This window comes from Argopecten irradians, chromosome 3 (genome assembly GCF_041381155.1).
Source record: "Argopecten irradians isolate NY chromosome 3, Ai_NY, whole genome shotgun sequence".
NCBI classification, from domain to species: Eukaryota; Metazoa; Mollusca; class Bivalvia; order Pectinida; family Pectinidae; genus Argopecten; species Argopecten irradians.
Genome location: NC_091136.1, coordinates 44,207,100 through 44,230,574, shown reverse-complemented (window position 1 = coordinate 44,230,574; position 23,475 = coordinate 44,207,100). Strand labels below are relative to the sequence as shown.

At 34.4% G+C, this 23,475-nt stretch overlaps 1 protein-coding gene across 1 annotated transcript; it reads right to left on the bottom strand.

The window, feature by feature from the left end:
* Nucleotides 1-549: 549 nt before the first annotated feature.
* On the bottom strand, nucleotides 550-23,133 carry LOC138318724 (fasciculation and elongation protein zeta-2-like). The gene is made up of 8 exons (XM_069261367.1): nucleotides 22,714-23,133; nucleotides 15,102-15,210; nucleotides 14,592-14,747; nucleotides 14,194-14,293; nucleotides 13,682-13,956; nucleotides 13,272-13,347; nucleotides 12,902-12,967; nucleotides 550-6,600 (listed from the first exon to the last, which is right to left on the bottom strand). Exons 1-8 carry the CDS (start codon nucleotides 23,028-23,030, stop codon nucleotides 6,584-6,586), a joined length of 1,116 nt encoding a protein of 371 aa, XP_069117468.1. The 5' UTR covers nucleotides 23,031-23,133; the 3' UTR covers nucleotides 550-6,583.
* Between the last annotated feature and the right edge of the window lie 342 nt (nucleotides 23,134-23,475).

Here is a 23,475-nt window from a genome sequence, read left to right as displayed (position 1 = left end):
TGACCCCCCGGGGGCAGGAGGGGCGGGACCCAATTTGGGACATAGAGGTAAATCCTTTATATTGCTACTTATCATAGAGTTCTACATGGATTGTAACCAGATTTGGCCAGAAACATCCTTGAGGAAAGGGGAATAGAGTTTGTATAAATATTTGCTCTGATCCCCTTGGGGGAAGGATGTGTGGGCCTTGATAGGGAAAATTCCTTTAGAAAAGAAACAATGAATCTGTATTCAGAACATAACTTGGCATTACAAACCAGGTGAGCGATACAGGCCCTCTGGGCCTCTTGTTTTTAGCTGAAATTGCTAAAATTTTAGACCACATAAATAACTGGCTATACAATACTTCATGAAAACATTTTTTAGTGACAATGACCTTGACCTAGAAAGCAATCCCCAACAAACAGCGTTTGCAAGGAAGGATGAAGTCTGACGAGTCTGAGGGAAGTGATCAAAACATTTGATGCTGTGATACATTTATGCCGTCTGCTTTTTACAGACAATACATGGACACTAGTATGTCATTTAATACAAAACGGACGCAAGGCATTAGGGTCAAGATTTTTATTTCTATTTACTGATTTAAAATCATTATTTCACATTAAACACAAATGTTTCTCACAATACCTGCATAAAGTTTCACAAGGAAAAAAGCATAGGAAAAAACTGGCTACACAAGTTTCATGGCACAATCCTACACTTGCTCATCCTTGAAAAACTGAGACAGAAACCCATGGGACTTTATGCTTGCACTTCAATTAGAAATTATCTAATAATACTTGAGTCACAGTAATCTACACAATGTGCATTACATACAAGAATTACCTGATTATATACGGAATCATATCTATATAATGTATATAAATTTCGTCTTTGCATATTACAGTTACCTCCCTTGCTGGTAAGTATCCATTGTGACATCATTATTTCATGATTGAAACTTGCGTACTTTTCTCTGAAAAGTATGATGTGACACTCGCAAACACATTACGTCACAAATCAATACCTACCTGCAAGGGCAGAGAACTCTATAATATGAAAATACAGAATACAAGTTTAAAGCAATCTCCAGTTTTGAAATTCTTAAAATATTAAGGTTATTATCAGTATGGTGGTATGTAGTTCTAACTTCACCAAGATTCCATTATACTACATATCAATGTGAATACCAGTGAACATGGAAATCTCAAAACCCACTAAAAACCATATTTTCACCTACAACAAAAACACAAAGATTTCAAAATGGTGTTAGGCATTCAGTGTTCATTAAAAGAAGTGGTTATCCTTCTGGCCCCATCCCTCAAGTCTAAAATGAGTGGGTGGTAGCAATTCAAGGCTTTTGCATTTTTACAATCACACTTGTGCAGTTACTTTTGTTTTTCAAAAGGAGAAAATACCAATGGATATGTGATAATTGTGACAATGGAAAAAGTTAATAGCAATATAAACGTCATAATCACTAAAATGCACGTAATATCATTGCACAACCTAGCACTAGCGCTGTATAAAGCTAAAAATATCACTGGCCACAAAAAAAGCCAAATTGTAAATTACTTATTTTACATCTCATAATGTTGTAACTTGCAACACACTTCATATGAATATAGTGTAGAACACTATTTACTAAAAGCATACATTTATTTTGATTATTAATTTTCAGTTTTAAAATTATTTGACCAAGAAGCACAGACTATGAATATGTCCCATACAAACATAATAATTAAAGACGCTTGTGGTTTGATTAGTCAGCAGGTGGTATCAGCTTGTACAGAAAATAAACAGGTTAACAATATAACAACAATAAACAATATCACAAACCAGAGGCCCATGGGACCTGTAATCCTCACCTGAATATTTCAGTACCGGAATTAGTTGTTGGTCTACATTCATTTGGGTATATAGGTATATATTCAGAATGATTTTCACAAAATTCGTTTCTATGCATTATTTTCTTCATTCTTCACATAAAAAAATTCTTCCAAGAAAATATGTCTAACTTCCCAATTTTCCATAGGCCAACTCCTGAGGAATCCAGAGCAGGCCAGACCCTTAATTTATAGAAATATTCAGTCCTATTGGTCAAAATCCAATCAGTTATTATGAATCAAGTAATTCTTAAGAAAAATTTGATAGACAAACGGATAACATACGCTGCACCATGCTAAAATCTCTTTTAAACAAGATGAGCTAAATGTAAAAACAAGTACACAAATAGGTAGAAATACAGATATATATATATACAACCCTGTACATCAGCGTTTTACTGAGTTCATTATCAGATTGTCTAGAACTAGACTTCTCACAAATATATAACACCCATCATACCATTCTATGATATGATAAAATATTGTACTCCACTAATAACATGGTCCCCACATTTATCACATCCTTAAAAACTTTACTTTTCTAATTTTACAGTGGACTGTTGTTTACTGGTACAGGCTGCACATACATTTGAAAAAAATAGTCAATGTCAGTAAGAAGCCAATAACAGCGAGAAAGACTGTTTTAAGTAATTTAGATCAATGATAGAGAATACAATTAACAAAACAAATATTATGCTTGTTGATTGTCTGTGAAATTCTATGGGGAAATCTTGATGGTATTTTCAAATACAAGTAAGGGTACAGATGAACAACAGACTCTGTCACCATGCTTAGTAATTGCTACATAGTACAATAACAAAAGTTTAAAAATCAAATCAGAGTTTGAATATACAAGTAGCATTTTGATCAGATTCAAAAGAATTCTTTATGATCAAGAAGAGTACACAGGTAGAGAAAGTTTACTGGCAAAAACATATAATGAGATTATAGTAAAGCTGTTTACATATAAACACTGGTAACGAAGATACATTGTATCTGTATAGGTACACATATACATTATGTATATCTCACAATGCCTGATCAATTTCAAAATATTTTTTTCATCAGAGGGAGGCAACACTGGAAAATATCAATTAGCTCTTCTTAGTTTATATTTAGCCACATCTACAGAATATATATATTACATGGTATTTTATAGGAAGGACATCAAGACACGATTGATGTTGACACAGCCACTCTAGGGTACATTATAATCACTAATACTCTTTCAGGTCAGCCAGAACTCAACATAGACATACACTGTATATGATAGATATCTTGTATGATATAATGTATTATATTTTTCTCTGGATTAAGAAAAGCTTGTACAACATACAGGATTTCCACAACACTTAGAAATCAATATATAGCTTTAATACTATAAACATTTTATTAATGTAAATACTCCCGAGCATATTTGTGTAATCTGATATTACTCAAGTAACAAAATCACTGTAAAGCAAATACCACTGTACAACAATATGGTTTTGTTAAAACATGAGTGTAAAAAATCATAGGAAACACGTAGCATATAAAAAAAGTGGTAAACTCCAGAGTTGATTAAAATTTGATTTCTTATAGACGCGAGTATCATATACCGTACCATAGATTACATATACTATTACCGAAATTAACGCTGCACAAGGATATATGATATTTATTTGCACATTGCCCATATATATTATATATACATTTTAGATCTATATAATATAGCACAAAGCTAACTGACAATATCATTATTGAATATCAACTAGATATATATGTATACATATTTTCAAATAATAAAAAAAAAACCCAGTGAAACCTTGATACAGTACCACATTTGTCAGGCTTATATTTAACTCATTGCTAATATTCTCTTCCATACAAAGCCATGAACAGATTGTTATACATTACCAAATCTCCTTTACAATACCAGACAAACTGTGGCATTACAACAAGGTTTTACTGCACATAAGCATAAACTCTATACATTACAATATAATATTGTGGATATTTCACATTGCACATATCCAAGAAATCTGTGCAAAACGAAGATTAAAAAATATGTACAAAATGGCATGGTGATTCAACAGCCTTGTCAAACTTGATATGACCATGACAACTTTGATATTATTCAGGTCTATTGGTAACCAGATCAGGGTTTTTTTTCGCTGATCAATAGTTTGATAAAAACAGTATCTTACTTTGATCATTAAGAAATTAAAATATGAGAATTTCTGTGAAGTAAGATCTTTTCCATTTTCTCAAAAGCACAAGCTGGAAAGAGTTTGTCTCTTCAGTAACATTACATACCAACCCTTGCTTGATTAGCATCTGTTGATTTACTGTAACCCGCGCTGGTTGTTTGTTGAGTTAGGTCTATGATGTATCTAGATTAACCAGCAATCACCACTTTCGCTGGGTGCCTGGGTGGGTGTGGCATTATGGATAATAATGATTATTAAGCCTTATGATGCTTTAGTTTAAACTGATGTGAAATTTTCTATGTAGGAGTGGAAAAATGTCTAAATAAGTTTACATACAGTAGACATATTAATATGGCCTCTCTATTGAAATTTGTATTGTTATAGCTTCACAATTTCTCCACCAATATTGCGAACATCTAACGGTCATTTAAGTGCTTGAAGATCAAGAGGCATCAGTATTAGTTGGATGTCTGCATGAAAAAAAAACATGAGTTGTCTCCCTTATCATAAAACTACCATCTTAAGATATAGCAATCTCCTTTTTATTGTTTCTCTCAACAAGGCCACAATTTATCTTCTACACTGTAACATAATCATGATATCTGATGACAGCTGACAGTGCTGATGCTTCCACGGGACTAGATTAAACTATATGGTTTATCGCGATGATAATGAATATGAATGTTAACCGTAAGAAAAGCACATATTGCTATGAAAGCCATACAAAGGGCTGTTCCAGCAAAACATATATGGTAGGGGGGAAGGCACTTTGAAATTAGGAGACCCACCAATAGAAGTGATTTTCAATTTTGTTGACTCCCACACTATTTTTTGTGAACAAGACCATGGCATAGAAGGGATTTAATTTTTTGTTTTGCTCCGACATCTTTTTGGATTTACATATTTTGATTTCTAACATTTAACAAGAGACCTAGGACAAAATCGTACTGTATATGGTGCAGTGAACTATTGTTTGATTTGCTGCATCTATTGCTAATTTGTATAAAGGTACTGTATAATCTCCCTAGAACCAGCAGAAAATCTATTAAAGATACCGAAGTGTTCCATAAACGTAATGCAAGTGTAGACATCTGAGCTTGTGAACTGACATGTTTTCCTCGACATAATACCAGTGAATTTAAATAAAGACCTGTTGTTGACAAAAGTATTTTGCCAAAACTAATCTGTTGTTTCTCTGTACTATTGCCTAGTTTGATTGAATATAATATGTTTTAGATAAATATTCTGTGAATATTATATCAAAACATCCATAAAATAAAAAAATTGTTTTTTTATTGAAGATGAACAATGCTTTAATATTGTCAGAAATTAATATTTTTCTCAATAGTTATTTTTATAGTCAGGATGACTGACACAAAAATTATAAAACACAAATTTTGCATTTTATATCAAAAAGTTAGAACTGCTTCAGATTATGATAGACCCACCCACAGAAGTGATTTCATTGAAACGCCACCCTGGCACAGAAGTGATATTATTTGGAACCTTCCATGGCACATACTATTTTTTAAAGTGCCTTCCCTGGGTGCCATATATGTTTTGCTGGAACAGCCCAAAGTAAATTACGTCCAGCAGGATCAAAAAGCAAATGGTAATACCAATGGGGTTGGCAGACATTGTAAACTCCTGCTGTTGTAATAGAATGTTGGAAGGTAGAATAACCACACTTATTGCTTAGTTCAATGCTCTAAATACAAAAAGATTTCTGCTCAAATTAACTGTCTCCTGTGAAATTTAACAATCCGATTTTCTGGTTGGTATATTGACAGCTTCTAGCATATGTAGTAGGTCTAAACTAAATGCAGAAAAAATATTACATATGGTAAGCAACATTAAGCAATTAATTCAAATGCAGTAAGAACAATTTTCTTGTAAGCTTGACTCTAACAGGCCTTAAAATACAATATATACAGGCAAAATATAAACTTAATTTCATTGTGTATTAGTTATAGAATTATTTTGAAACAATAATGAATTTTGAATGGCTTGGAGAATCAATGACTGTGACTAATGCTTTGGGTGAAAATGCTAAATGTACACCAATTTGCTTTGTTGACAGAATAATTTAGCATTAAACATGCAATGAATGCTTCTATGTACAGTGGTAATACACAATACATGTCCGATGAATGTTATAGTGTTATGTACTACATGAATATCTTGATTTTAAATATAGACTTTCATCACCATAAGAGTTGTTCAGAAGCTGGAAACAACTCTCTCCTTTCACTGCAAAGTCAAAATCAAAATTGCCCATCAATATGAGAAGGTCTATAAACATAAAATAGGAGAAAAAACAAAGGGCAGTAACTCTTGCAAAATCAATGAGCGTATACAAAGCTGAATATGAATTTGCTCATGAGCTGCCATGAAAAAAACATATTGAAGTGCCCCAGAAATAAAAACAAACTGAGAGAACACTGTTGGCAGTGTCACTAATGGCTGTATATATACAAGATGGCTACCAGGCGTGGATCCTACATAGTACACGTCTCATCCACACAGCTCTTATGTAGGACACAGGACTGAAACAAACAAAATATAAAATATTTAGGAAACATCTAGTACCAAAAGCATAGGTTCCTAATGTTTTAATGTCGTAAGTAATGAATCAATGTCTTTATATCTTAAATCAAATAGTAAATCTTTCAACTTTTCATGGAATCTATAATACCGATGTTTGATAAGGACCAACATGAACAATGTACATCTACCATCTAACTTTATCCAAGTTTTTACCGTAACTGTTACTCAACGTAGTACTGTAACAATAGAGAATTTATTAATGGTGATGATTGTTTTCATAAGCATTTATTTGAAATGTCATGTATGCAGTAATTTTTACACACAAACAGGATGTAAAGACAATAACATCCTTTGTAGTTCAGAAAGTCAGACTGGTCAATTGTCTGATGAAGGTACAGCATACACATCATACTCGTCATCCAAACATCACATATAAATGTTTACTGGATGTGTAACAATATCATTACACAAAACTGAAGAAAATGTAGAAGTTTCTAGTGTGGATCTGAACCAGTCCCATGCTCCTCTAACATTGACATCAGTACTGGTTATTTCTATCAAATTGATTGATGGTTTATGGGAAACGTGAAAATTGGTTTATGGGCACATTGTAAGTTAATGGAAATTGGTGAATGTGCTTGATAACATAATTTTTAATACACCACAGCATTGAAGTATAAATTGTATATTGCAAAGCCCAATGGTTCTCTATAAAAGAAACAGAAAATCTCATTACAGATTGTAATTTAACAAAGACTATATATACATGAACGGTAACATAATCAGCTTGTAAGACCCTATCAGAAGAATCATGTACATCTTCAGTAATAAAATTCACCTTTTTCCTACAGAATACAACTTGTCCAAAATCAAAACTTTTTTTCTTTCTTTCATTTGGGCCATTAAAGGGACAATTCCCTCAGGCTATTTCTTTTACGTAACCAAGAAGCAAAATATAGCATAAATGTATTGTTCTACATTTCTTATGAAACATATAACGTAAAACATTGAAAAATTCCACGACATTGTTAAGTATTTTAATTAATATCGTTGAAATATCAAATCGTTGATCAATACGATTAAGCAGGTACAATATCGACGCTGTACCCATTCCCAAGCCAAAGTCACGCACGTTAAACAAATAAACTACATAACCACTGAGAAGGTGCTAAAATGATTTTAGACAAGACAATTCACCTAATAAGGTAAATATACTACTGTCAGAGCGATTTGAGCAGTTCTAGACAACAGTTGCATAACTCTTCAAGCTAGGGACAGGGTTTGGCATACAAGAAGTTCGACCACAATGTGAATGGCAGACTGCGAGCGAGTTTGAACATCTACACACATGTCACCACCATGGGCTTTTCAGGCATATCACAGTAAAACCGACTGATCTAATTTTCATTAGAACAGGGTTTTTTCCGATATATGTACAAGTTTTAATGTTCTCTTAGACTGAATTGTCCCTTTAAACAATTAATGAAGGAACCCTTATACAAAAAAAATTGCAATCTAGCAAATCGTTTGTAGATGTTTGGTTCTGTGTAGAACCAAGTCCCAGTATATGTAAGATCCATGTAGCACTTAGCATTGGTAAAAATCAATAGCTACACAGAGTAGTTAGTGCCATATGTTTCCTATACATGGAATCCTGGGTTATGGGGAGGAGGCAGATGGTCCCTCACAAATCAATAATACATATACTCCTACACTTCCTACTGAATAAATATACCTTTCGTACATTGTTTCCATACTTGACCTAATAACAGCCTTATATAGCTATGTACCTATCAATGTCCATAGTTCATATACATATGTAGTTTATTAAAAAAGGAAATATGCTACATTGACATTAATATTAGACAAAGATATTATAATTTAGCAAAATTTATAAAGTTATACAGAATTACTTCACATTTTTACCTGCCCTATGAAAAAAACGTTGGCATGCAGCAAGGCTGATTAGGAAAAAAAATAATTGTGAATAAAATTAATGACATACAGGTATTGAGATGATATCATTTGACCTTTATTCTTTGACATCATGAATATGATAATCATTATGTTTAACTTTTGACATACTATGGATGTACCTCTGTGTCAAGAGTTCTTTGGTTTCATGGTTTAATGTTGGTAGACTTTTAAGAAGAAATATAAGAATGACATTTTGACTATTAAATAGTGTTGTATAATCGGCTAAAAATGATAATCGATCATCGGTTGGAATCGGAAGACTCATCCGATCCGATAATCGCACAAAATGATCGGTTCAATTTTCTATTCAAATTGCCTATAATCTATATATTAAAAGCTTGTTTTGCCCTCTCTGTTATGAGCAGTGGATAGAATGTTGAAAACAAAAATTTCTGGCCTGTTTTTGACTGTATTTGGTGAAAATTATTGACATGGAGGAATGTTAGGGAGTTTTCAGTGTATTTTAGGTTTTTAATAGAAAAATATTTGATTCCCAATGAGTTTAATTTTTTTCCCGATGATCGATTATGACATTTTCAATCGATCATCGGATCGGTTGAGGGTCATCTAGCCAGTTAATCGATTATTGCCGATCATCAATACAACACTATTGACTATTAAATTGAATAAAGAGTGAAAGTATTTTCCCAGTATCTTTAAAAAGATTTGGTTTTTAAGGAGCATTTTTAAGTTGGGTGATCCATGACACTCATGACTGTGAAATCATTAATCTGAGATGAAGAAATCACATGAAAGCTTGCCACCTTATCTCTCAAGTGTGTTATTGATTTAGTCAAGGAGCAAGTCTATACAGGTAAGGTCTGCCGATACCTATACAATCAATACGGCTCTTATACACTCTGATACTATCATAAGGGAAAAAAAAAACGCCCGGGGCAACCTAACCTCGGTCAATCAGATTGGTACAAAGCTAATTATAGCAGTCAGAGTGAAGCTGATATTTGACATTCAAATGAAAGCTAAATAATTATATACCGACAGGCCTACTTTAATGTCTATTTCATCTCTTTTCACCTATATACTTGCTGGTCCAAAATGGAATCAAATAATGGTGGAATACAAATGTTAAGTTTAACCTTTAGACAACTCCCTACTTATTACTTATAAAAATCTGATTTATAGAAAGGTACTAGACTTTGATGTTGTTGTTGTTACTTTGGGATAACACATCACCTTTAATAGTTTGGGGGCATGTCGTTGCCCTCACCAATTTCGTGTTGGGTTTTTTTTTAAATCATAATGATGGCGATACAAACTACAACATTGCACTCATTTCAAAATCAGTATATCTAACAAGTTGTGAATCTGCTCTTTTATAATCAATTCACAACATCTTAAAACTAAACAGGTGCCGTCACATAAAGTTCCCCCAATCTCCACAGAGCCTAATTTGACAAGAGTGACTTCCCCTGAATGATGATGTGACATTGTTTTACTGGTAAATAAATTTTATTTCGCAGAAGAATTTTTTTTTTCTAAAGTCACTCATTTGAAGTTAATATATTAGGCACAGCAATGTCTATAATTGCATTAGTTTTATGTTCTCAACCATGTTCCTTTTTGTTTAATTTTTACGAATTGCATGCCGTGGCAGCTATCTTGGTTCCTGGTCTGCAAATGTTGCACATCTACAGGTCACCAAAAATGACCACAAAATAGTTTAATGTCACTAGTAACAATATGATCTATAACTTTAAAATACAACAAAAATGAACTTGGACCTTAAACGGGTCCCTGCTGACCAGTGAATAATGGTGTTAGAAAATCTGAAACAGTCACAAAATTGTTTTTTTTTTAAAGATGCTCCACCGCCGACAGAGCTTTAATGATATTCATTATTTGAACAATAATTGGTGTTTAATCGTGTATATATATATATAATCAACACAAAAATAATATGAAATAATTTGTTTTGCCTTTGGTGCATGCGCAATCAGTACTTCATTCCATATAGGATATAGTGCCACAGATTTTTTTCGGGATGCAATTAATTATTTTTCATATTTTTAACTTGAAGTAAAATTAGAAGCTCAAACTTTTCAATGGTGGTAATGGTGTAAAGTAAGTAACTTTTCTAAATGAAGAAAAATACTAAATCATCTGCTCCTGTTTTTGATAGTGAAAAAATAACATTTGTCGGCGGTGGAGCATCTTTAACTCATAATTATGGAATTTTTCACTTAAAAATCTAGGATCTAATTTAAACTACATATTGAAACCGATTCCAGGCAAATCGGACCAGTAGTTAAATATATATATATATAAGCAGTTCAATTTTGAACAATGAAAGGCTGTGGCGGCCATCTTGGATGCTGATTGGAAAAAACAAAACTGGAGGGCCTGTATCGCTCACCTGGTTTGTAATGCCAAGTAATGTTCTGAATACAGGTTCGTTGTTTCTTTTCTGAAGGAATTTTAATATTAACCTCTAAATCCCCTATTGGGCCCCACCCCTCCCGCCCCAGGGGGTCCAGAGCCAAAATTTATACAAGTTCTGTTCCCCTTCTTCCAAGGATGTTTATGGCCAAATTTGGTTACAATCCATGCAGAACTCTATGACTAGTAGCGATTTAAAGGATTTACCTCTATTTCCCCTATTGGGCCCCGCCCCTCCTGCCCCCAGGGGTCAGAGCCAAAATTTATACAAGTTCTGTTCCCCTTCCTCAAAGGATGTCTGTGGCCAAATTTGGTTACATTCCATTCAGAACTCTATGACTAGTAGCGATTTTAAAAGATTTACCTCTATTACCCCTATTGGGCCCCGCCCCTCCTGCCCCCAGGGGTCAGAGCCAAAATTTATACAAGTTCTGTTCCCCTTCCCCAAAGGATGTTTGTGGCCAAATTTGGTTACATTCCATTCAGAACTCTATGACAAGTAGTGATTTAAAGGATTTACCTCTATTTCCCCTATTGGGCCCCGCCCCTCCTGCCCCCAGGGGGTCAGAGCCAAAATTTATACAAGGTCTGTTCCCCCTCCCCCAAGGATGTTTGTGGCCAAATTTGGTTACATTCCATTCAGAACTCTATGACTAGTAGAGATTTAAAGGATTTACCTCTATTACCCCTATTGGGCCCCGCCCCTCCTGCCCCCGGGGGACAGAGCCAAAATTTATACAAGTTCTGTTCCCCTTCCCCCAAGGATGTTTCTGGCCAAATTTGGTTACAATTCATGTAGAGCTCTAGGACAAGTAGAGATTTAAAGGATTTACCTCTATTTCCCCTATTGGGCCCCGCCCCTCCTGCCCCCAGGGGGTCAGAGCCAAAATTTATACAAGGTCTGTTCCCCCTCCCCCAAGGATATTTGTGGCCAAATTTGGTTACATTCCATTCAGAACTCTATGACTAGTAGCGATTTAAAGGATCTACCTCTATTACCCCTATTGGGCCCCGCCCCTCCTGCCCCCGGGGGACCAGAGCCAAAATTTATACATGCTCTGTTCCCCTTCCCCCAAGGATGTTTGTGGCCAAATTTGGTTACATTCCATTCAGAACTCTATGACTAGTAGAGATTTAAAGGATTTACCTCTATTTCCCCTATTGGGCCCTGCCCCTCCTGCCCCCAGGGGAACCAGAGTCAAAATTTATACAAGTTCTGTTCCCCTTCCCCCAAGGATTTTTGTGGCCAAATTTGGTTACAATTCATGTAGAACTCTATGACTAGTAGCGATTTAAAGGATTTACCTCTATTACCCCTATTGGGCCCCGCCCCTCCTGCCCCTGGGGAACCAGAGCCAAAATTTATACAAGTTCTGTTCCCCTTCCCCAAAGGATGTTTGTGGCCAAATTTGGTTACATTCCATTCAGAGCTCTATGACAAGTAGCGATTTAAAGGATTTACCTCTATTACCCCTATTGGGCCCCGCCCCTCCTGCCCCCGGGGGGTCAGAGCCAAAATTTATACAAGTTCTGTTTCCCCTCCCCCAAGGATGTTTGTGGCCAAATTTGGTTACAATCCATGCAGAACTCTTTGACTAGTAGCGATTTAAAGGAAATGTTGACGGACGGACGGACGGACGACGGACGCTGCGCCATGACATAAGCTCACCAGCCCTTTGGGCCAGGTGACTTGGATGCTGATTGGAAAAAACAAAACTGGTTGACATATCTGCTGGTCACCAGAAATGATCTCACAAAATTTCATGGTGAACAAAGTCGCGGCGGAAAAAGATGAATCAGAAGAAGAAGAAGAAATGAAGCAAACACAATAAGTTCCCCACTATGTTGGGAAACCATTTTAGATAATGAGGAAAGGAACCTAGGCACTAAAATCTGTAAGCTTATGATAGAGCAATACCAACTTACCTTTCAAGATGTAGTCAGTCAAAAGTGTGGGGACTGTTGGACTGTCTTCATTTATGGCCTGTAGGACTGTAGAATAAAAATACTGGTATTAAAGGCTGTGTTCTGAACTTCTGAATAAAGTCATTAAATACATGTTCTGAACTTCTGAATAAAGTCATTAAATACATATTATTACATCATTTCCAATATTTTTACCAACTACAACATTAGTCATCATATCTTGCAGAAACTTTCATCATAATTAAGACATGTGTAATTCTGAGTACAGTTGTTAGCATGGAAAGGTGTCACCCAGAAAGTTTATAGATTTACTTCATACACCATTCAGTTTGATAAACTATTCCAAGGTTCAATCTGTTTTATTATTTACTTTTTATGTAAATTTGTAGTTGTTCAGATCTTGGTGGGCCTTCAAATGTATGGTAGGGGATAACTGTTGTAAGGAACTGTAATGAAAACGAGAAAACACACATCAAGTAAGTTTAGGTCAGAACTGAAATAAAATTGTGTTTAAAAAGCGTTTTTCCTTTTACTTGGTACTCTCTTTACTTCCTAGAAATATTTTCATGTCGCTTTATAAGATAGTTTTCGCACAATGAAAGATTCAATCATTTTGTGTCCTGGTACATGTATAAAAAAGCATTTTCCCACAAATTTAAAAGAACTATGAAATGTTTTCATTATATTTAATAATTAGATCCTGATCATGCAAAACATTTCTACACACAATTGAAAACATTTTTTTTAAAATTCATTTTATACACAGAAATGGGCACTCACCGTTTTGGGTCCATCTGGACTAGTCAGATTATTATTTACGCTGGACGTAGGTGGAGCTGGTTTGTTTTTCTTCTTTTTCTTGTCAAGATTGCTCTCCCTTCTTCGTTTCTGTATGGTGAGAAGCAGTGAAATAAACTGGTTCTTCAACTCCTTATCATACTCATATTCATCCCGCAGGGCCAACTCTCGGATCAAGGTCTCTGATAACTCTTTGATGATTAGCTCATACTCCGCCAAGACCTCATTCAGCTTTGTGTTCGACATCCCTTTCAACTCTGTAAACAGAAAGCAGCAGGTTAATACCAAAGCCTGTAAGTTTTAGTACCTCTTACTATAAAATAATGATTCAGATTAAGTTAAAGCTTCCCATGAGGTTACTAAGGTATTCTCAAAATATTGATTAAAATAGATAATAGAGCTACTGTTTCATCATTCAAATCTGTTAATCAGCTTTGGTGTTGTTATAAAGGATATACTAATATACTTATAGGAACTTTCCAAATGATACTTACCCACTTCAGAGTAGGAGGGGAGAGAGTCCTTAATGGTTGTATATGGAACAGGCTCCGCCTCTATTGGATACAGCTCTGCTGGATTCTCCTCTTGTGGCTCCTACAACCAAAACCACAAGTAAATGTTTGCAGACTCAAACTCGTTTATAGATGGCATACAACTTCAAAGTATAGTATATATAATATTAGATTACTTTAGCATTACAGTGAAATCACTTGTAAAGTTTTGAAACCAATCATTTCCATGTACTTTAGTTGTAACATGGTAAGTTAAGAAAAATTTCGTTGGCTTTCAAAAGATGCCTTAAAATGTCAACTCAGTAACTCAATTAATTGTTAACAACTGTTATATGAAAGATGATAGTCAGTGAAAGCTAAGGAAGCTAAGTATCTCTTACCTGCATCATACATTCTATTTCACTGATGACTTCCTCTGCTGTTTCCACATGGTCGGAGTCATTCTGGGTCAGACTGCTCACAATAAGGGAGTGCATGTCAAAGGCCTGAGCCAGCTCCTCATCATCAGACAAGTCAAGGTTAGGGGTCACACATTCCTGTGGGAGAATATATCATGTACTACAACTAAACTATTTGACCGGTATTGAATTTTTATAATTATATATATAATCTCCATTTTTATATACAGCGTACATGTACCTGGTACATAACATATACCCCAGTAATTCAAATTTTTCATAATTATAAATATTTAAAGTATCTTTTCACCACAATATTCATCTTGATCTTAGGGACCTTGACCTTTACTACTGTCAGGTTTTGTGACAAACCTCTCATTTCAAGTTTAAACTTTCACAAAAATCTGGCTTCTCTGTTGTAAAATTAGTCTATTCTAACCTTTCATTATAACCAAACCCACCTTTCCTTTAAATTGGATAGCTGTGACCTACCTTTCGTTCTCCAAGATTTAGAACTTTTGCATGCAGTTCCCTTGCATAGGATTTTGACCAGTCTATTGGAAGGATGTTACCGAAGTTCCCTGTAATGGTCCACCACATTCTGAAACACAAACGCACATGTATTATTACCAGTGTCACAAAACATGACATTTTCTTGTGCACACTGAGCCAGTTTTGGGTAAAAATATTATTAAAATAGCTTAATATAACTATCTAAATTGTGTCTACTGCTGATTTATTGATTAACAGTACAGGTAATGTGAGACTTCCAAGTTATCCAGTTATCAATTTCTGTTCTCGTTGCAAAAAATAGTCAAGCTTGTTTGGATTCTAAATGTTGAGCATTGCTCCACCTTAGAACCTATGCCTTCTGTACCAAACAGACTTAGCATTCATCTTTTAATTTTTTTAATAATGTAAGGATATTTTGTATTGCTTTAATTACAAAGCCTCACTGCCTGTCATTAAAGAATATGTACTTGTACATATTACCATTTTGAAAATAAAGCTTTTTTGATTTTGGGGATGGGGTAGTGAAACACTGTAACCCTACAACTGGTAACTTGCAACTTTTTCACATGGGTGTCAAAATTAATCAAATTACAACTTGGTGTGAAGTCAGTAGAGGGTCAAAGGTAGATTATCTGTAAATAATGACTTTCTTTCTGTAACACCTATCTAGAACAAGGATTGAATTTCATTGAATTGGTAAAATTATTACCCTGATTTTTAATATAATTTTTAATAGAATATTTTCCTTTGATACAGGTCATTGGACAAATTGAAAGCCATAGTGTTGTGGTTTTTTTTTCTTCCTGACAAGAACTTATTGCCCTACCTAGATGAACCAATGTTAGAAGTACAAGGTAATTATAACAATAACAACAATCCTTGTTTTCTTGCTTGCTTTATATGTTACTGGCAATCAATCAACAATGTCAACTCTTTTATTTTTACAGAACTTTTGCCCCTACCTAGATGAACCAATGTTAGAAGTACAAGGTAATTATAACAATAACAACAATCCTTGTTTTCTTGCTTGCTTTATATGTTACTGGCAATCAATCAACAATGTCAACTCTTTTATTTTTACAGAACTTTGAAGACTCTTCCAAGTGTGTTCTATATATATAGCATATAGTTTAATATATATATATATAGGGAGGCTGGTGAATATAGTTGTGTTTTGCCTAAACATATAAAGCTATTGTTATTTGTAATACAACGTCCAAGCAGTCCTGATACCATTTTATGCCCATATAAATCTATATATTGTGTTTCCTGATGTAATATAGCCACTTCCACTGTATGTAACATGTCTAAATACAAACTGTTGCTCTGGGAGGCTGGGACAATAAATTCCCCCAGCAGCAGCAACAACAGCAGCAACAACAATGAAAGTGTCCCCCAGCAGCAGCAACAACAGCAGTAACAACAATGAAAGTGTCCCACTTCTCACTGGCACCTAGCCATTGTGGTGTGTATATTGATTATTCACTCAGTGCAGACCCAATCATACCTCTTCTTCTAAATGAGTCACTGATTCCTGCTATCTCAACATTCATTATTCACACAGAAAACCCCATACACTATACCCATTTATATAATTCCTCATTATTATTTATCATACACATAATCGGTCATTCTATATACTTAAAACATTTTGGCATATAAAGTGACATCAAAAATTGTCATAATTAGATTTATACTAATGTAACTTTTCCAATTTGTGAATTGCATAGCATAATATATCAATAATAGAGTCATCATAAACTTTGAATGCATGTATATATAATTATGATAATATGAGCGCTTTTTAAGTTGGGATGTCTTCCTTATTTTCTAACCTATAGGCCAATGAAAAATTAATGCACCATATGGCTTCAATTTAATGGTTCTTATTATATCTTAATGAGCAGTGTTTTTTTTTAAAATTCATCAGAATGTTAATTACCCTAAACTAGGAACCAGAATAATGAGATACAAATTGTGAAAATATTCCTTTATAAATCATCTTGCTGCCAAGCTAGACCATAACATGTTTCCTTAGAGGCTTTGATAATAAAACTGGGTCAATTAACATTAATATTCAATTGATATCAGATATTTGTCAAGGTGATGACGAACAGAAAAGATAGAGATGGAAGAATGGGCTAACATATGGCAGCTGGGTCATACAATAAAAATTGATCAAATATCATGGAGAACGGGAATAATAAACTATCCAAACAGAAATGCACAAATATTGATTGGAAACAAACATTTCTTGTAGATGTGCTGTGTAATTTCATTGATTGCAATATCGTGTAAAAGGAAGTTGTATACTGAAGGATAAAGAAATAAAAATACATAATAGTTACTCTGCGTTCACGATGACGTTTGTATGGGATGAGGAATGTCATTTATATACCAATGAGAAGGGTCAAAGCTGTTCAATTTGATCGCATACGATGCAGAACAAGATTCCACACAACCACTGCAGCTTGTAATTACTGTATAGAGGATTCTGAGGATATGCTTCGTACAATACTAAGGAGCAAAAGTAGCTATTTTCTCAGAAGGGTGACCCTAAATGTAGCTTATTGATGAAGATGATACATGAATTGAGGTTGAATCTAAATAAATTATCTATCAATTTCTCACATTCATCACATTTAAAGGAACATACTTAAGTTGATAACTATATTATTAACACAGTAAATTGTATCATGAGAAAATAGTTAAATACTATGGCACAACCAGCACTATATGTATCTGAGTGATGATTACCAAGGTTATGTTTCTCTGAAATATCAACTTTAAAGCTTTACTTTTCTGATGTACTAGGTATTATCCAGTTTTTTGTTGTTTTTTTTTTTTAAATTATTATTATTATTATTTTAATGGTTATAATTATATTGCTAGTGATATATATGTAAACATATATTATAATTTGGTCAGTCAATTTCTATTAAAGATGCTCCATCGCTGACAAATGGTATTTTTTCACTATTAAAAACAGGAGCTGACAATATAGTATTTTTCTTCAGTTACAAAAGTTACTTACTTTACACCATTACCACCATTGAAAAGTTTGAGCATCGAATTTTACTTTTCCGTGCCACTATATCCTATATGGAATGAAGTCCTGATTGCGCATGCACCAAAGGCGAAGTAAATTATTTTATATTATTTTTTGTGTTAATTATACATATATATACACGATTAAACACCAATTATTGTTCGAATGATGAATATCATTTATGCTCTGTCGGCGGTGGAGCATCTTTAAGAAAATGTACAAAGATTATTAGGTAGTTGATTCTTATTACTTAATCATGATCATAACATAAAGGGACATGAAACCAAAACAAATTGTTCTGTATGTTTAGATACGATTTTCAGATGTTTATTGAAGATTTTATTACAATGATTGGTTATAAAAAACGTTAGGAAAACGTAGGAAATACCAACCCTTAACATATTAAAAATAAACCTCCATATTTTATTTTTGGGACACAAAACATGAGCAGATCGAAAGCGAGGCCATCATGAACAACAAAGTTGCCAACACAACAAAGAACACATGTTTTCCACATTCTAAGAAGCTTTTCTAATTTACGATCGTTGGCATATATGCAGTATTACTGTATAAGCCATATTTGTTAGTATTCGTTATAAAACAATTTGTGTTTAGCGTAATAATGATAAAACAAAATGAAAAGTCAAGCAACAGTTTTCATTGGATGGGGCACCACGAAGGGAGGTTCACATCACGCATGTATAAAGTGGGAAGTTGCTCCCGTCTCTTGCATTGCAGCGATCCATTTATGTTTACCTACTTTCCCAATCGCTCACATTACTGATTCTTGTCGTATTCCGTTTTTTATCGGAATTCGTTTGTGTTTGCTTCACCCACGTTTTCGACCCATCATTTTGTTTACGATCACTTAATTTGTGCAGTGCATTGTTACTATTTTCATCACACTCAGCCTATAAATCTCGACCAGGCCTTTTCAAAATAAAGAAAGATGGAATTTTCATTATAACTATTTTATTTTATTTGACATATTTGCACAATAACTGATATATTGTACTTAGCAAGGTATCTGACACGTCATAAATATGTATTTTACTCAAATTTACATGGTTTATTTAGGTTCATGTACCTTTAATGGTTTGATAGAGGGATCTCATCAATTGTCTACTTCAATTGATTGATGTTTAATAATTAACCAAACTTGGCTTATAAAAAAAAACTGCTAACATGCATGCACATAACAAATACTGTATTCAACCCAATAAGCGCCCTTCCTCCTTTTTGTGACCTCAAATTCAAGGTGGGCCAGCTGGGCATAAATAAAGACCAAAACTGTATAGTTTTACAATCATTTCGTCTTATTAAGCACCTTTTAATTTTTTCAATTTTCTAAAAGCCCTGGGCGCTTATTGGATCAAATATGGTACATGTACATGTAAAGTATATGAACTACAAATGAAATGCTTGAGTATTCTTAATTGATTGGAAATATTATATTATCATTGTCAGATATAGTTCCTGTACCATGACCTTATAAAACAGCACCAACACAGGTCGATAGCCAGTGAATTATTTGCCAACTGTTGACCCAACATCTGGCGGGCCCTCAAGAAAAGGTTCAAGCTCCAAGATCAATTGACCCTATATAGCAGACGATAGGGATAGTGTACCAGAAATATTGACAAGTTTAAATTTGAATTCTTATATTGTAACTTGGTTTGGGTTACTCAATTTCTTCAATCTAAGCAGTAATAACAGAAGTCTGCCAGGGCATGACATATTAGCAAGCTAGTAAGATTCATTGATGCCATCATGTTATTAAAGAACAAATTATACAGCAAGGCGGCACCACGTAACTCATATAACATCATCCGTCATTGAAGTAATAAATGCTCTAAATAGGAACTTATCAAACATTCAACATGTACATTGCAGCTATAGGAACTTTCCCTATAAATGCAGTCAAGAAAGGATGCAATTTGACCTAACTTTCAAATGGTCATCAAAGATGCAGTTACTTTAGTTTTTGTAGGAAAAAAAAATATTAATAGGGCACCTTGGTGATTGAAACGTTCAAAAGGTTGGCCTTCAGCATGTGGTCAGGCCTATTGATGACATGCATATATGCCATGGAACCATTGGTTCTCAAAATGTTGAAAAGGCTTATACTGGTAAAGCATGATTCCAAACAATGTCGGAAACTAAGTCTGGTCAATTGTTTGTATAAACTTGGCAATATCATAGACTAAATGACACTCCCAGGAGCATAGCCAAGTCCCTTCTTTTTTTAACCGTCATGAGCACTAAATTATAATACTGGACTGGGTTGGTCATCAGTGACCAGACACCTCAGTCGGTAGAGCATACAGCAAGTGTTGAGAGGGTCCTGGATTTGAATCCCAGAGTGGTCATTACATTTTCTCCTCACCCTTCACAAACTTGGCGCCCAACTAAAATACCCACAATGGTGGTACAAGGGCCTTGTATGTCTTCGAGGTTGAAGACTTTGAAAAGGAGGGAGGAGTGCAACAGGATTAGACTGGTTCGATTATCAATGACCAGATATAGCTCAGTCGGTAGAGCGTTTGGCTACTGTTTGGAGGTTTCGGGTCCGAATATTGGTCTAGCTGTTATATTTTTTTCTATCTTGTTATATACTAGTCTATATTATAATGCTCAACTGCAAAACATACCACTAGTCACTGTAAGCCACGCCTTATAGGTTTCGGTAAAAGGACCCCCAAATATGATGTCTTATACCGTATTTTCCCTATTAAGAGCGCCTCCTCTAATAAGGGCGCCCCCACGTTTTTTGCTGAAAAAATCAACTAATTTCATACAATTTTTGTGCCAGATTGTGACGATTTGTCTTTGCAGACGCTAAAAAAATACTGTTTCACATCAATCTGATGCTTAACAGATATCCGATCAGCTTTTATAAGCACTAAATTTGTTGCATTGGACAACTTAGGACCTCTTTGCCAAGTGTTTACACATAGAAATAGCGAGAACGCCATATTCAAAATAAAACGTGTCACTTGAATGCCCCACACACGTGTATGGATGAAGACTAACTGGCAACAACATTTTAGCGATGTCTATATAGGTTTTAACTTTTATGATTACTTACTGTATATCTATGATAAAGGTTCCTAAATAACAGGAATGTTATCATTTCTAGGCATTTTATTGTGTGCTCTTGTCGGTAATTCCCATCTGCCACAAAACGAAAGTAGCGATCGAAAGCACCGTCCGCCATTTTGTGTACGCATGGTAAACAAACAGGCTAGCATGAAATGCCAAAATTCTGTGAAACAGACATATTTAACCAATGTTTGATACTTCTGGTGCATACATTTCTTCATAATTATATAATTTCAACACTTGACTTCAAAACGAAAGTTGGTTATAGTAAGTTTCAGAAAAATACGAAACTAAAAGCAAGATGACTATAGTCTGTTTAAAAAAACCCATCTAAAAATGGTCTCAAATAACGGCGCCCCCTTTGGCCATTTACCCACGCCCGGCGCCCTCATTAAGGAAAATACGGTATTATACCTATGACATCAGTAAAATTAAGTGTAGAAAGTGAAGAATATTAATAATAATATTATATATCATTTAAAGAAACAACCAAACCTTTTTTGTTATTTAATTTCCCCATTTTGATATTATTTCAACAAAATTTTGATGAACATTTTAACAAAATAATGCTGATAATGTTTTCTCAATTTTTGCTCGGGGTCCTTTTCCCAAAACAGCTGGCAAAACCCCTGACTTTGAAGTCTAAAAAGTTAATTTGATACCTAACCATCATCTTGTAGTGATGGGAATCGGTTTCATTTTCAAAATCTATCGATTATAATTGATTTTCAAATTCAGAAAATAGCTGCTCTATTTATTGGAATTAAACACTATTACGAAATTATTGCAAGTAACTCTTCAAACTCAATAAAATTATCAATTATAAAAAAAAAAATAGGAGTCATTTCTGTTAATTGCCCACTATGTTTACGAAACAAAATTAAAAAGCTCTTTAATAATAACGTAGGAAAAAGTATATCCATGGCTGAAAATGAGGTTAGTACACCAACCAAGTGCACCATTTCTGTGTAATCTATGATTATATATATATACAGTAAAAATTCATTTCTCTGTTTTACATGAAAAACTTTTCAGTCCTAGGCCTAATCTAAATATGTGTTTACTGTTTTGTTGTAGTGTGAAATGTCAAGGGAAATGAAACATTATTAGTCATGACAGCTGACTGACACATGCAGACACCTGTTGTTTTGTCATCTAACTTAAATTATATTGAAGCACTGCATATCAGATTGCCAAAATTTTGTTATTTCAAAATACATCCGTCCTTTTTAATAAGGTCATTTTACATATTGGTCCATCATATGCTATTGTTTTAGCTCAAACATAACTAAGCTCCAGATATAATATACACGTCCACTCTTTTAAGATGTCGTGCGTACATCTCTATGAAGACTGCAGAGGCTGAGACAGACCCGGGAAGTGATGATCTCATCAAATTCATGTTCAACCATCCACAATATAATCATATAGGCTACTTACTGGCAATCACTCATTATTTCTTCCTGAGTTCGTATTTGTACAGGTGCTATTGTATCAACATTCTCTTCGAAATTCTTAAAACACTTCGTAATTTTCTCATCAAATGAATGAACCAAATCCTCAAGCGATCCTGAAAATGTGTCTACAAAATTGTCTGAACCACCATTATCGGTCATATCTAATCCTCTTCTTTTTTCGAAGTCTTTGTTTGAGTTCTGAATGTCTGTTACACCTTGAAATTCATTATATTCGTTCCAGTCTTCGTTTTCAAATTTGGCAAGCGGAGCTTCGAATTGCAGCTCCGCCATTTTTTTCATCTAATGCCTCATTCCATTCGGAACGCCTCAAAAATTATTGCAGACGTTTCAATCCAATGCGCATTTGGCATCAACAGCCAAATCCTATTTAGTTTTTCTAGTTCCACGAACAAGTTCTAAATATCACAATATATATTAACGGTGCTTCAAGATCGTCTTGGATAATTATTTAACTTAACTAATCCCATAATTCACAAACTAATGCGAACTTTAGGCGTATGAAAAGGCCATAGGGTCAGTTCTCTGTGGTAAGGGGAACAACTCGGATAACAATATTGAGAATAATACAGTAAGCACTTTCTTCATATTTCACCGCTTTTCCGTTTCTCACATTTCATTTATGACCATTGGTGCAATGATATTTTGGAACTAATTCTAATATGAATTTAAGGCAAAACCTCTGAAATCTCCTATGAGGGAGAGCCATTCCGTTTTCGGAGTTTGT

Bases quoted from the DNA above. Each gene is read 5' to 3' on its own strand.
- LOC138318724 (XM_069261367.1), bottom strand. From the start codon at position 23,030: ATGAAAAAAATGGCGGAGCTGCAATTCGAAGCTCCGCTTGCCAAATTT. The intron at 15,211-22,713 runs GTAAGTAGCCTA...TTTGTGTTTCAG, and splicing joins GAAATAATGAGTGATTGCCA to AATGTGGTGGACCATTACAG. The intron at 14,294-14,591 runs GTAAGAGATACT...TTTTGGTTGTAG, and splicing joins AAATAGAATGTATGATGCAG to GAGCCACAAGAGGAGAATCC.